The following is a 13307-nucleotide window of genomic DNA, read 5'->3' as shown; positions in this document are numbered from 1 at the left end:
GATATACTTGTATAAAGCAGATACACTTGTTGGCATAAGACAGTTTATATTTTCTTTTCTTTTTTGGATCTCAAAGGGAAAATCTTTTTTGTGCTGCTAATAGATTTTAATCTTTATTTCCTGAACTTAAAGACTGGCCAAAAGGGAGGAATAGCCTCTGTCTACATATATATCCCTCCATACCATTTTAACTGAGAACAACTACATCTTTTCAAAATGTAGGCCTGTGACTCTAACATGGTCATATTTTTCTTTCTCCTGTACAATTTTTAACATCTTTGCCTGATGAAGAAGCAGCCAGTGTAGCTTCAAATGTTTACATTTATTTTGTGCATTTTGGTTCCAATAAAGGCATCACTGTTTTGGGGATTTTGGATGCTATTGTACTTAGCTGTGTGGCCAACAAGGCTAACCCTGGATGTGTCTATAGATTGTAAGCCTTGTTCCTTGTTCTTTTTCTTATAAAGCACAGTGTGACGTAGTGGTTTGAGCACTGGACTATAATTTTGGAGACCAGGGTTCGATTCCCAGCTCAGCCATGAAGCCCAGTGGGTGACCTTGGGCAAGTCACATGCTCTCAGCCCAAGAAACCCCAAAGATAGGGTCACCATATAAGTCAGAAACAACTTGAAGGCACACAACTAAACAAACAATGAGGGCACTATATAAATAGATGATGTTGATGCTGATGTTATTATTGATATTTTCTGGCCCAAAAGAGTGGGAACCACTGCCAACTAAAAATGTTTCCCCATCCCTGCCTTAAGGTTCAGCTTTAGAGCCTGGATTCTAGTGGAAAGCAGAGAAATGAGGGTATGGACAGTGGGCTTTTCTGAACCCATGAAATGTTTTGCTTTTGCAGGCCCCTAGTGTATACCGTGTGCCTGCTGCTTCCAGTAGCGTACATCATCGGTCTCTTCTTCGCCCTGAAGACTCATTCCCACATCTATGACATCCATATCAGCGACTGCCACCGTAAGTCATCTTCAAATCTAATTCCTGGGAGGTCAGAGGAAAGGGCTGGGAGAAGATGGCTCATCTTTCAGCCAACCTGCTTAGAAGGTGCTGTATCTTTGACCCATTAAGTGAATGATTCCCAAGCTCTGGTTCTCCAGGTGTTTTGGACTTCAACTCCCAGAAGTCTCTGCCATCTTGTCCAGCCTGGGATTCTGGGAGCCAAACTCCAAAACACCCAGGGTAACCAAATGTCATAACTTGCAAAGGAGGACAGGGAACTGCAAAATGCAAATAAAATGTAGATGACTAAACAAAAGCAAAAAATGCTCTTATAAATCTAAATCCATGCTTTTTGTGGGTTTTTTGGGCTATGTGGCCATGTTCTAGAGGAATTTATTCCTGATGTTTCACCTGCATCTTTGGCTGGCATCTTCAGAGTTCACATAAATCCATTCTTCTTAGTGATACTCAAAATGGAAGACATTCTGGAATTCCTCCTGGATAGAAGGTTGAAATGTAGAACATGTTTTGGGAAAGGAGGGTGTTGAGTCACCCTGAAAACACCTGGAAGAACAGAGCTTGGGAATCACTGCATTAAGTCTTGCCTGCCTTGGAAATCCTGGGACCTAAAGCAGCTTTTCCTAACCTGAAGGGATTTCTAGACATGTTGGACTACAAGTTTTATCATCCCTTACCATCCTAGTTTGGGATGATGGAGCTTGTGGTCCAGCTTCTCTGCAGAGGCCCCCACACCTTGGAAAGTCTGACCTGGACCAATGCTTATTCTCATATTTTCATATCTCTGCCTGGAGAACATTGCCAGAAAACCTTCTCTAAGTATAGCCTCCACAAGCTGAAATCTGGAGGATGGATGTAACACGGGGTGACCCGATGTCATAACCACAAGAGAGGACAAGGCACCATAAAATGTCGGACATTCAGGAACAATGTAGGGCATTACCAAATAAAAACTAAAAATAGTTTTTTGTGGGTTTTTCGGGCTATGTGGCCATATTCTAGAAGATTTTGTTCCTGATGTTTCGCAAGCATCAGATTCTCTGAAGATGCCAGCCACAGATGCTGATGAAACATCAGGAAGAAAATCTTCTAGAACATGGCCACATAGCCCGAAAAACCACAAGAAACTGGATGCTGGCCATGAAAGCCTTTGACTTCACATTAAAAACTAAAAACACTAATATAAATATAAATTCATGTTTCTTAGTCATGCTGAAAATGGAGGACATTTTGGAATTCCTCCTGGACAGAAGGTTGAAATGTAGGACATGTTCTGGAAGAGAAGAACATCTGGTCACCCAGATGCAACAGCAGTGGGCTCTTGGGTGGTCTTTGTCCACCTGGGAAATGCTCTCTACTTTAAAATTGCTTTGACATCAAGCTGTGATTGTGTGTGACTACATTTGGCTCTCTTTTCCCCACAGTGCCTGGCCACCATCACAGTGCAGTGGTCCATTGGTCCCGCTGGAGGGCCATGCTCATCCTCCTGGTGGCCACGCTTTGCATGTCTGCCTGTGCTGACCTGGCGACGGAGCACATCAGCCCTATCTTAAATAATTCCCCAGTGTCTCAGGTAAGGAGTGGAGCAAGGTCCAGAGCTTAGAAAGGAATTTGGTATTAGTCTGTGGGCTCCCCAAAGTAGTCAGTTACCACTATAGTTTGTTGTTATCCACCCTCGAGTCAATCTCGACCCATGGTGGCCATGTGGATAAACATCTCCAAGACTCCCTGTCCTCCACTGCTCTGCTTAGTTCTTGCAAATTCATACCTGTGACCTTCTTAGTAGAGTCCATCCATCTAGTATACAATCTTTCTCTTTCTACTTCCCTCCACCTTTCCTAACATTATTTTTTTCTCCAGTGAGTCCTCCCTTCTCAAGATGTGGCCAAAATACGACAGCCTTAGTCTAGTCATCTTGGCTTCCAGAGATTTCTGGTCTGATCTGTTCAAGGACCCATTTGTTTGACTTCTTGGCTGACCATGGCATCCTCAGCACTCTTCTCCAACACCACATTTCAAATGAATTGATTTTCTTCCTATCTGCTTTTTTGACTGTCCAGCTCTTGAAAACACTATAGTTACGTTCCTTTAAATACATACATACATGCATACAATTACTGCTATATTGACATTCCTTTAAATATGACCTTTTATTCTCTGTTTTAGGGAGGGGAGGAATCCACACATACAGGTTTGAGTCTCCCTTATCCAGAGCTCCAAAATATTCCAATGCTCAAAACTTTTTTCATAAGTGGCTGAGATAACGACACCTTTTGCTTTTCTGATGGTTCCGTTTACATAAACTTGGGCTACATCTGCACTGCAGAAATAATCCAGGTTGACCCTCCTTTAACTGCCATGGCGTAGCACTATGGAATTCTGGTATTTGTAGTTTTGTGAGATATCTTTCCTTCTCTGTCAGAGAGTCCGGGTGTCACAATAAGCTACAGATCCAAGAATTCCATAGCATTGAGCCATGGCAGTTAAAGTGGTGGCAACCTGGATTATTTTTGCAGGGTGGATGCAGCCTTTGTTTCATGCACAAAATTATTTAAAGTATTGAACAGTAGGCCCTTTGATATCAAAATCAAATCCCATAATGGTGTCCTTTATATAAAATGGCAAGGTTTGCGTCTTAATATTTATAATTTCTGGAATCTTTTCAGTCCATCGTTGGTTGAATTTGTGGATAAAGAATCTGTGAATACTGAACGTCGACTGTATAAAATTACATTGTGTCTATGTGTATAAGGTGTATCTGCAACATAAATAAATGTTTACACTTGGGTCCCATCTACCAAGACTTTCATGATGCACATATATCCAAATACAGTTATTCCGAAACAATTTAAAAAACAATCGGAAATCAAAAACACCAAAAAAATCAAAAAAAGGAAGACTCAATCTGTAGCTGCCCAGAAACAGACCAGAAAACCATGTGTCTTCCACCCTCTGACACATACGTTGACCCTATTTTTATTTTGCCACAGTTCCATTCTTGCTTGAATATCAAATTTGTTAGGAGCTATAGTTTCAAACACTCAACAGCATCTGGGATCCAGTTTCAAGGCTTCACTGGCCATTTTTTGGATAGTCTTTCTGAGATTTCTTCCACTCTTTTCTTAACTGGATTAATCATCTCAGACATTTCATGTCTCGGTTATTTAATCTGATCGCCAGCTGCAAGTAGTGGATCAGAACCTTCCTTACCATCTTTTGATGGCCATCTCCCACCTGGATCTGAATCATACACTGAATCTCCTCAGTGCCTTGTCATTTCTTCCCAAATTAGTCATCTAAGCATTAATTGCTATTGTCATGATGGGCCTGATTCATATATTTATAAATAGATAATTTGGGATGATTTTTTTTTGGCTTAAATGATAAAGTTGATTAAATTATTGGTGGGAAAGAGATGAATTGACCACATCAACATAACCATTTTGGATCATGCCCTCATAGTACATAGATACTCCAGAAATTACACGTTACCAACATTGGTCTCCTTATTACACACACCTTAAAAACAAAAGCTGGTTCATCTCCATTGAAGTGGCAGTCTTACTTTTCAGAGACATAGCCGTGTTAGTGTGGAATATCAGTATGCAAAGGGATCTTGTAGCACCTTTGAGACTAACTGTGCAAAAGGAGTTGTAGCATAAGCTACACTTGGTCTGAGGAAGAAGACCAAGGTGCATCTGCACTGCAGAATTAATGCAGTTTGACACCACTTTGCCATGTCTGTTTCCTACAAAGTCCTGATATTTGTAGTTTATCGTGACACCAGAGCTCTCTGACAGAGAAGGCTAGGTATCTCACAAAATTGTAAATACCGGAATTCCATAGTATTGAGCCATAGCAGTTAAAGTGGTGTCAAGCTGCATTATTTCTGCAGTGCAGATTAGATCATAGCTTAGTTTATAGCTGCTCGTAAAGTCTTAGAAGATTACTGCATGAGATGCTAGTGATGGAAATGAAGTGGAATTACAACCTGTGAGTCCCTCTCCTTTTGACATGACGGTGTCACTCATCTGTTGCTGATCCGCTGTTAGACCGTTATTATCGTGCAGTTTTGCATCAAGGAACGATACCTGTCAATCGAAAATTGCACAACGATAAAGGTATAGCAACAGATCAGCAACGGATGAGTGACGACGTGCAAAAAGGAGAGGAATCACAGGTTGTAATTCCACTTCAGTTCCATCACTAGCACTTTGTGTGGTAATCTCCTATGTTTCACCTCCATACTACTAGTTGCATGCTCTTGCAGTTGGCTGGTTTAGTATGGTCCTCCTAGGGATGCGAGATGAAAAGATGGTTGAAAACAAAGGCTTCTCTTTCTTAGTATTTCATAGGTGTGACAGTGCTTGCGATGGTTCCAGAGCTCCCTGAAATAGTCAATGGGATCCAGTTTGCTCTGCAGAACAATCTCAGCTTGAGGTGGGTATACAGTCTTGAGACTGGCTTTGGAAAGCCTTCTTCAATGTGACAAGAGCAAGAGCTTGAAAAACTTCCTTTCCTTTGGACAACTCCTCCTAGAAGCCCCCAGCCAGCAGCCATGTTGTCTGGAGGAATTGGTGGGGGTGTGGTCCAGAAAAGTAACTTTTCTAAGCTCTGGTGACTGTTCTTCATATTCTTCCACTGATTTGAATCCTATCAGTAGATCCAGCTAGTATTTGTTCTTGTTGTGTGCCTTCAAGTCTTTCCCAACTTATGGCGACCCTAAGGCAAACCTATCATGGGGTTCTCTTGGCAATTTTCTTCAAAGGAGGTTTGCCATTGCCATTCTCTGAGGCTGAGAGAGTGTGACTTGCCCAAAGTTAGCCAGTGGGTTTTCATGGCCAATTGTTCTCCACGCATTAGGTCTTCCAGCATGATTCTGTCATGGCAACCGGATGTCCTCCTTTCCCAGGACATGTCCCACATGTCAACCTTCTGTCCAGGAGGAATTTCAAAATGTCCTCCACTTTGAGCACAATTTAAGAAGCATGAATGTGCATTTAATATAGTGTTTTTAGCTATTATTTGGTAACGTCCTTCATTTTGTGGCACCTGGTCACTCTGGATCCTATGGTATATGTCCAGGTGAATTTGACCATAGAGTCATGCTGGAGGACATAGAAGTCCTAAAGAAGCATTCACTCTCAGAATCTTTAGGTCCTCCAGTGCAACTCCGTGGTCAACTTCTGCTGGAAGTCATTCATTTCAATAGGGTTTGCTATTATCTGTGGTTTCATGTTTCCACAATAAGTCCAGAAACATATTCCCCGTGGATGCAGGGTTTGTAGTGTGTGTATGTGTATATAGATATATAGCTATGTATGTACACATTTTTCAAGGCAGTGCTGTCGTCCAGAGATTCCTTCTCTTTGCCCTGAGGACTACAGAAAGGGGTCTAGGCTTTAGATATGGGGACTCTAGCTGACTCCAACTTAAACAGAGAGATGAATATACACTGAGTCAGATCATTGCACCACCTTGCCCTGTATTGTCAACTCTGGCAGCTCTCCAGCAAGATTTTTTTCCTAACTCTACCTGGAGATCCCAGGTATTTCCTGATTAACTTCCTGTTCGCCAGGTCTAGGGTTGCCATATCCCGCCGGGGGGCGGGACAATCCCAGTTTGGGCGGTGCTGTCCCGGTCCCGGCCCGGTTTGGCGCCCAAACCGGGACGGCCCCGCCCACCGCGGCCACCTCAGGCCCCGCGGCGGCTCCAAGGCCTTGCTGAGGCCTGGGAAGGCTCTCCGCGGTTGGAGCTCCAGCCGCGGAGACGCTCCCTCGCGGGCCCCAGCGAGGCCTTGGAGGCAGCTCCGCGGTCGGAGCTCTGGCCGCGGGGTCCTCAAGGCCTCCACGAGGCCAGGGAGGAGGAGGAGGAAGCCTGGCACCGTGGCGATCGCCGCGATGCCAGGCTTCCCCCCGCCCTTCTCGGCCTGGGAGCCGGCCTAGGCTCCCTCCCAGGCCGGGAGGAGGAGGAGGAAGCCTGGCACCGCGGCGATCGCCGCGATGCCAGGCTTCCCCCCGCCCTTCTCGGCCTGGGAGCTGGCCTAGGCTCCCTCCCAGGCAGGGAGGAGGAGGAGGAAGCCTGGCACCGTGGCGATCGCCGCGATGCCAGGCTTCCCCCGCCCTTCTCGGCCTGGGAGCCAGCCTAGGCTCCCTCCCAGGCCGGGAGGAGGAGGAGGAAGCCTGGCACCGTGGCGATCGCCGCGATGCCAGGCTTCCCCTCGCCCTTCTCGGCCTGGGAGCCAGCCTAGGCTCCCTCCCAGGCCAGGAGGAGGAGGAGGAAGCCTGGCACCGCGGCGATCGCCGCGATGCCAGGCTTCCCCTCGCCCTTCTCGGCCTGGGAGCCAGCCTAGGCTCCCTCCCAGGCCGGGAGGAGGAGGAGGAGGACAAGGTTTAAAAATCTAGGACTTTTTTTTTTTTAATTTCCTAGCCAGGAAATTTAAAAAAAAAAAATGTCCTACATTTTCAAACCTTGTCCTACATTTGTCCCGGTTTCGAGGTCCTCCATTATGGCAACCCTAGCCAGGTCTGACCCTGCTTAGCAGACCAAATTAGGGGCTAGGAAGGGTAGTAAGTGGCCTTTCTGGACCATAGGCCAGGTGTAAGGTCTAGCATTTCTTAATTCCATGTTTCCCCTTCTCCCCTTCTGTGCATTCTCTGTTGCAGCATCGAGATTGGGAACAGCATTGCCGTCCAGGTTTGCATGCTACAGATACCCATCGTGGTGCTTTTCACCGTCTTCTATGTAAGTGATGGTAAAGGGAACAGGGACACATTCTTAGCCTTAGAAAAGCTTACTGTTTTGGGCTGCAGCTCCCAGCATGGCCAGTGATGATTTTTTAAAAAGCACTTTTCAAAGCTTCTCTTCAGAACTTTTCATCCTTTGAACCACCAAAAAAATAAAAATAAAAAAATCCCAGTACACCTGGGTCCAAACAAGACTAAATCCACACTGCAGAAATAATCCAGTTCGACACTGCCTTAACTGAGCTGGATCAATGCTAGGGAACTCTGGGGATTGTAGTTTGGTGAGATATTTAGCCTTCTCTGTCAGAGAGTTCTGGTGCAACAATAAACTACTACTCCCAGGATTTCCTAGCACTGAGCCGGGGCAGTTAAAGCAGTGCCAAACTGGATTATTTCTGCAGTGTGGAGTCAGCCTAGGTAAACAGTACAGAGGAAAGAAATATGCAGACCAATGAGAAGTCCAATTGCTTGGTAGTTACACAGACAGAGGACGCCAGCAAGTTCTGACGATGCTCTGGGATTTATTTGCCAAATTCCTGTTAAGCTTCTGCAGGTGAATTCATTCTGGAGGAGGTGGTTATTTTAATGAATTTGGCTTGGAAAGGGTAAAGTTCATCGTCCCCCTTTTCATCTGGATTTGTAAGAATGAGGGTCAGTGAAACCGAGGATCTTCCAGCATCAGTTTCCTCTAAACCTCCACTCTGGGTGTCTGTTTATTCATCTGTTTTGCTCACTCACCCATTCTTCCTCTCTGCAGCCTACGGATTTCATCCTGGTCTTCAGCGACCTCCATGTCTATGCCAGCATCTTCAGCGTGGTCCTCATTAATTATATCTTCATGGATGGCAAGTGTGACTACTTCCAAGGTAATGGCTCTTGGATTTCTCAAGCCATATTCCAAGACCGCCACCTGTGTGTGCTGTTATTATTAGCTTCATTTATACCCCACCTTTCCTACAGACCTAGAACTCTGTGTGGCAAAAATCAATTGCAAAATGATATGTTTAATAGCGTTAAAGAAAGAAGCTGCTAGCATGACCTTAGGCAGACTTGAATCACTCAGGTCTACAAAAGCGCATGCTACCAGATTCTTTCCTTGAGTTAATCTCAAAGGTGCTACAATATCCCTCTGCAGACTGATTTTTCCAGACTATGTCTTCGAAAAGAATTCAGAGATATGGCTGTGTTAGTCTGTAGAATCAGTATATAGAGAGATCTTGTAGCACCTTTGAGACTGTAACTGAAAGAAAAAAGGTGGCAGAACGAACTTTCACAAACTTCAGTCTACTTCCTCAGATGCATTTGGTGGAGTGCCAGCCACAGATGTAGGCAAAACATCAGGAATAAATTCTTCCAGAACATGGCCACATAGCCCCAAAACCCCCACAAAAAACTAAATGTATCATTGTTTGGTGGATTTTTTATGTTATTGGATTGACCTTAAATGTTCATCTCTTCTCTTTGTGCTCCCCTGCCTCAGGTACCGTCCTGGTGATGGTTTACTTCATCCTCCTGGCCGTCTACTACTTCGCTCCCTCACCTGCCGGATGCTGAAGTGTTCACTCTGCTGGACTCCATTTATCCTGCCTTTTTGGAAAGGCAGCTGCCTCCCAAGAAGCCATCTGTTCCAAGGAACATCTCTGTGATTTGGCTGCATATGGCATGTTTAAAAATCTTGGGAGCCACCAATGCGTTCAGCAAAAGAGCCTCCCGTAAAGTCTTCCCCCAAACATTGAACTGTTTTTAATGAAGTGTTGCGGGAGTCACAAAAGGGTGCGGTGTCCCTTGGATTTCACCAAGAAGGTTCCAACAGGCCAGAGGACTTCAGAAAACGTCTGTTGGGATCGTCTGTCACCTCCATCCATAATGGCTACCTCAGGTCCTTTTGCTGCTGGTGGGCAGGAGCATCTCCAAGTTAAAGCTCTTGCACAGCTTTAGACAGAGCACAATAAAAGAAGTGTATTTTGAATATACTCTCTGCAGTTTGTCATTGGCTGGAAGCCTGTTGGTGTCTTCACTTGTGCAAGTTCACTTAGACATGCAGTTGTGCAATGGCTGTGGTTGAGTAAGTAGCATTCCACAAACATAACCATTTTGTTATTGTTGTGTGCCTTCAAGGCATTTCTGACTTATAGCGACCCTAAGGGTTTTTTTTTGGCAAGGTTCTTCAGAGGGGGTTTGCCTAAGGTCACCCAGTGAGTTCCCATTGCCAAGTTGGGATTCAAACCTGGTCTCCACAGTCATAGTCCAACACCCAAACCATTACACCATGATAATCATTTCACATGAGCCTAAATCTTAGGTTGAGATCCACTGAATCAACTGGATTGAGCTATATGTTGACTTACCATTCAACAATTAATTCAGTATGTCTGCTTTAGTTGGGAATAACTACTAGAAATGGTTTCCATATTTTCTGCCATTATAACCTTTATGTTGCACACACCCCACTATAGACAGTAGTTGAATAAAAAATATTTTATATTCAGTGTGCATATTTTCATTCACACATTCATGTGCAGATGTTGCAGATTTGCTTATTTGCAATTTTGATTAATATGTACTCTCCAAGAATCTCTAGGTCTTCCAGCGCAACTCTACCAAAAGTTGACCACAACTGGAGAACCTAAAGTACCTAGAAAAAACACTTCTCTAGGCATTTGTAGGTCCTCCAGCATGATTCTATGGTCAACTTCTGGCAGATGTGGACCACAAGGTTGCACTGGAGAAGAAGTTCTCTCAGGTAAAAAGAACAGTGTTTTTTATTTGAGATTTTCCTACATTCACGGGGCTCCTTCATCCCTGACCCCAGCAAATGGAGAGGGACCGCTGTATATTCATATTTTAACATGTTATAAGGGAATAGCACTCTTCCTCTTCTGAACAGGCAAAGATTGGGAGGAGTTGGGGGGCTTCCAAGTCTCATTCCCCCTCCTGTTTGAGAACCACTGATCACTTTCTTGGATGGAGCGTGACTTTTCAATAGTACCTCCAGTGTTTCTCTTGATTCACTGGGATTGTAGAAAATAACCACAGTGCTGTCCCAGTCAAACAACAGGGCAATATATAAGTAAGTACACACAGATACACCTACCTGAATACAAACCTGTACACCCAATGGTGTAACAGAACCACTATCTAAATGTAGATTTTCTCTACAAAAGCACAATGTACAATCATGACCCCTATTTTGTTTAGACATCAGAGCCAGCTGATGTGATTTGAGTGTTGGTCTATGACATTAGAGACCAGGATTAGATTCTCAACTTAGCCATGAAGACCATGGCATGATCTTGGGCAACTCATGCAGTCTCAGCCTCAGGGGAAGGCAATGACAAACCCCTTTGGAACAAATCTTGCCAAGAAAACCCCATAAGTTCGCCTTAGGGCCATCATAAGTCAGAAATGACTTGCAGGCATACAACAGCAACAGACAGTCTTGTTAACCAGGTCACTATAAGAGGCAATATCAGGTGTTATAAAATTTTAACCTAAGACATTCAGGGATTGTTACAGCCTTTAAAAATTGTCAGCCAATCCTAAAAAATGTTTCAGAGGTCAAAGAAAGTCTAAATGTCAAGCTAGTTCAATACTGATTCACAAATGTGTGTTCCAGAACAACAACAAAAAATACAGAAATGCAGTTTCCAAAAAATGCAGTTTGGCCAAGAGCTTGTTGCTGTTGTTCTGTGCCTTCAAGTTGTTTCTGATTTATTGTGACCCTAAGACAAACCTATCATGGGGCTTCCTTGGCAAGATTTGTTCAGAGGGGATTTGCCGCAGACTTGTCCAAGATCATCCAGTGGGGAATCAAACCCTGGTTTCCAGAGTTGTAGTCCAACCACTACATGCACCATGCTAAGAGGTACCCCACAGTATTTGAAGGATTGGTCTCAAAACCAGTCTACATTTTCAGTTTTGGTCCCACCAAACCAAGTTTGGCAACTCGGATGAAATATGTGGATTGGTACAGCATGACAGATAAACACATTAAATTGTAGCTATCTGAAGGATAAACTTGCTAGGATAGAGAGTTATGTACCTCTATGCCATTTTTACTGGTAGTCATCCCCCTAAGAACTTTGTTATCCCCCCCCCCCCACACACACACCTATTAATATATTTTTAATTAAAAAAAACAACTAATAGCAAATCATAAACCTTTTGGCATCAAGCAATCCTAATGTGCTGTAATTTATTCATTTTTTAATCCCACCTTTCTCCTTTAAAAAAAAAAACATTCATGGTTGCACACACCGTTAACTAAATGGTAAACATTAAAATCATCACAGTCAAAACCATTACAATATTGCAAGGATCAATCAATATAGTTTAAAATGCCAATCTGAAGAGATTGTCAGGAAAGCATGGATTCTTTTCAAGTCGGAGGTCTTTCAGTGCTTCCTACGTCTATTCTTTTGCACCCAATAGCCTCCATTTTCGGGAGGACAGACTACTGCCAGCATCCTGGTGTTCCTTAGACGGATATGAATACTGCTACCCAAGTGCTGCAAGTTTTCTAGGAGGTTATACAAGGGGACCATGCCAATCTGGACCACATCGGTGGTGAAAACATTGCTCAACAGGTGAGCATGAAGCTTTCTGGCCAGCTGCACTATTGGTTGTGCAGTTATATGATCCAGTACAACTCTGGTCTAGCTTTTGTTTGCTTTCAGTGCCATAAGTTGGCTTTGACATATGCCAACTTTACAATGCCACTAGATCCTGTTACATCCCTGCTCACATCTTGCAAATGGGAAGCTGCGACTTCTTGGTGGGAGTCCATCCACCTGAACGGCAGTCTTCCTCTTTATCTCCTGACTTCCACTTTTACTGAGGATTATCATATTTCAAGTCAGTCCTGATGTTTCCAAAATACAATAGCCTCTGTTTAGTCAATTTGGCTTCTAGGGAGAGTTCAGGCTTGATTTCAGACCCACTTACTTGACTTTTTGCTGGCCTAATTATTCTGGCATAAAGTTATACTCAATTGTCACTGTGTAAGATCTCAGCCTTGGTTTATGTCTTTCATTTCACTGTGGTAGGTAGATCCTGAGGTTCTAATACAAGGGAGTAGTAACAAAGGCTAGAGATAGAAGAAAAAACAGCCTGCTTGTCTTTTTTTAACATACAGTGAGTGGAACTTCAGTTATTTAAGTCATTTCCAAGATATGGCGACCCTAGGGAAAATATGACAAGGATTAATAGTACGAGAGCCAGCATGGCATGGTTTGAGTGTTGACTCTGGAGACTAGGGATTGATTCCCGCTCAGCTATGAAACCCATTGGGTGACCTTGGGTAAGGCACATGCTCTCAGCCTCAGGGGAAGGCAATGGCAAACCTCCTGAACAAATCTTTCCAAGAAAACCTCATGACAAGGTCACTTTAGGCTCACCATAAGTCAGAAATGACTTGAAGGCACACAGCACACATACAGACCAAATACTGAGCAAGTGTGGACAAGGTTCAGCCCATAAAGTTCGCCCTAAACTTCGTTCGGGGTGTGTGTGCTTCTTCTGCAGTCGGATGCTTGAAGGAGCAGAAAATTGGCTCCCTCAACCCTGCACAGTAGCCAACCCGTGGCA

At 44.0% G+C, this 13307-nt stretch overlaps 1 protein-coding gene across 11 annotated transcripts in view; it reads left to right on the top strand.

The window, feature by feature from the left end:
- The window catches only part of LOC149311572 (uncharacterized), a 56097-nt gene extending 46407 nt beyond the window's left edge, over positions 1-9690 (top strand). For 7 of the 11 annotated variants that reach the window (XM_089527419.1, XM_089527414.1, XM_089527420.1 and 4 more), the window contains 6 exons: positions 863-975; positions 2400-2548; positions 5321-5415; positions 7641-7719; positions 8479-8587; positions 9202-9690. In XM_089527419.1, coding sequence (XP_089383545.1) covers positions 863-975; positions 2400-2548; positions 5321-5415; positions 7641-7719; positions 8479-8587; positions 9202-9275 — 619 coding nt within the window. In that variant the 3' untranslated portion in view covers positions 9276-9690. The remainder of the gene's footprint in view (positions 1-862; positions 976-2399; positions 2549-5320; positions 5416-7640; positions 7720-8478; positions 8588-9201) is intronic. The other 4 variants (XM_089527418.1, XM_089527421.1, XM_089527417.1 and 1 more) reach the window with 4 other exon arrangements.
- Positions 9691-13307: the final 3617 nt, after the last annotated feature.

The sequence above is a fragment of the Sceloporus occidentalis genome, unplaced genomic scaffold, assembly GCF_023333645.1.
Source record: "Sceloporus occidentalis isolate IW3139 unplaced genomic scaffold, rSceOcc1.0.p SCAF_5, whole genome shotgun sequence".
NCBI classification, from domain to species: Eukaryota; Metazoa; Chordata; class Lepidosauria; order Squamata; family Phrynosomatidae; genus Sceloporus; species Sceloporus occidentalis.
The sequence above is the reverse complement of the archived record's forward strand: the minus strand, read 5'-3'. Positions and strand labels throughout refer to the sequence as shown.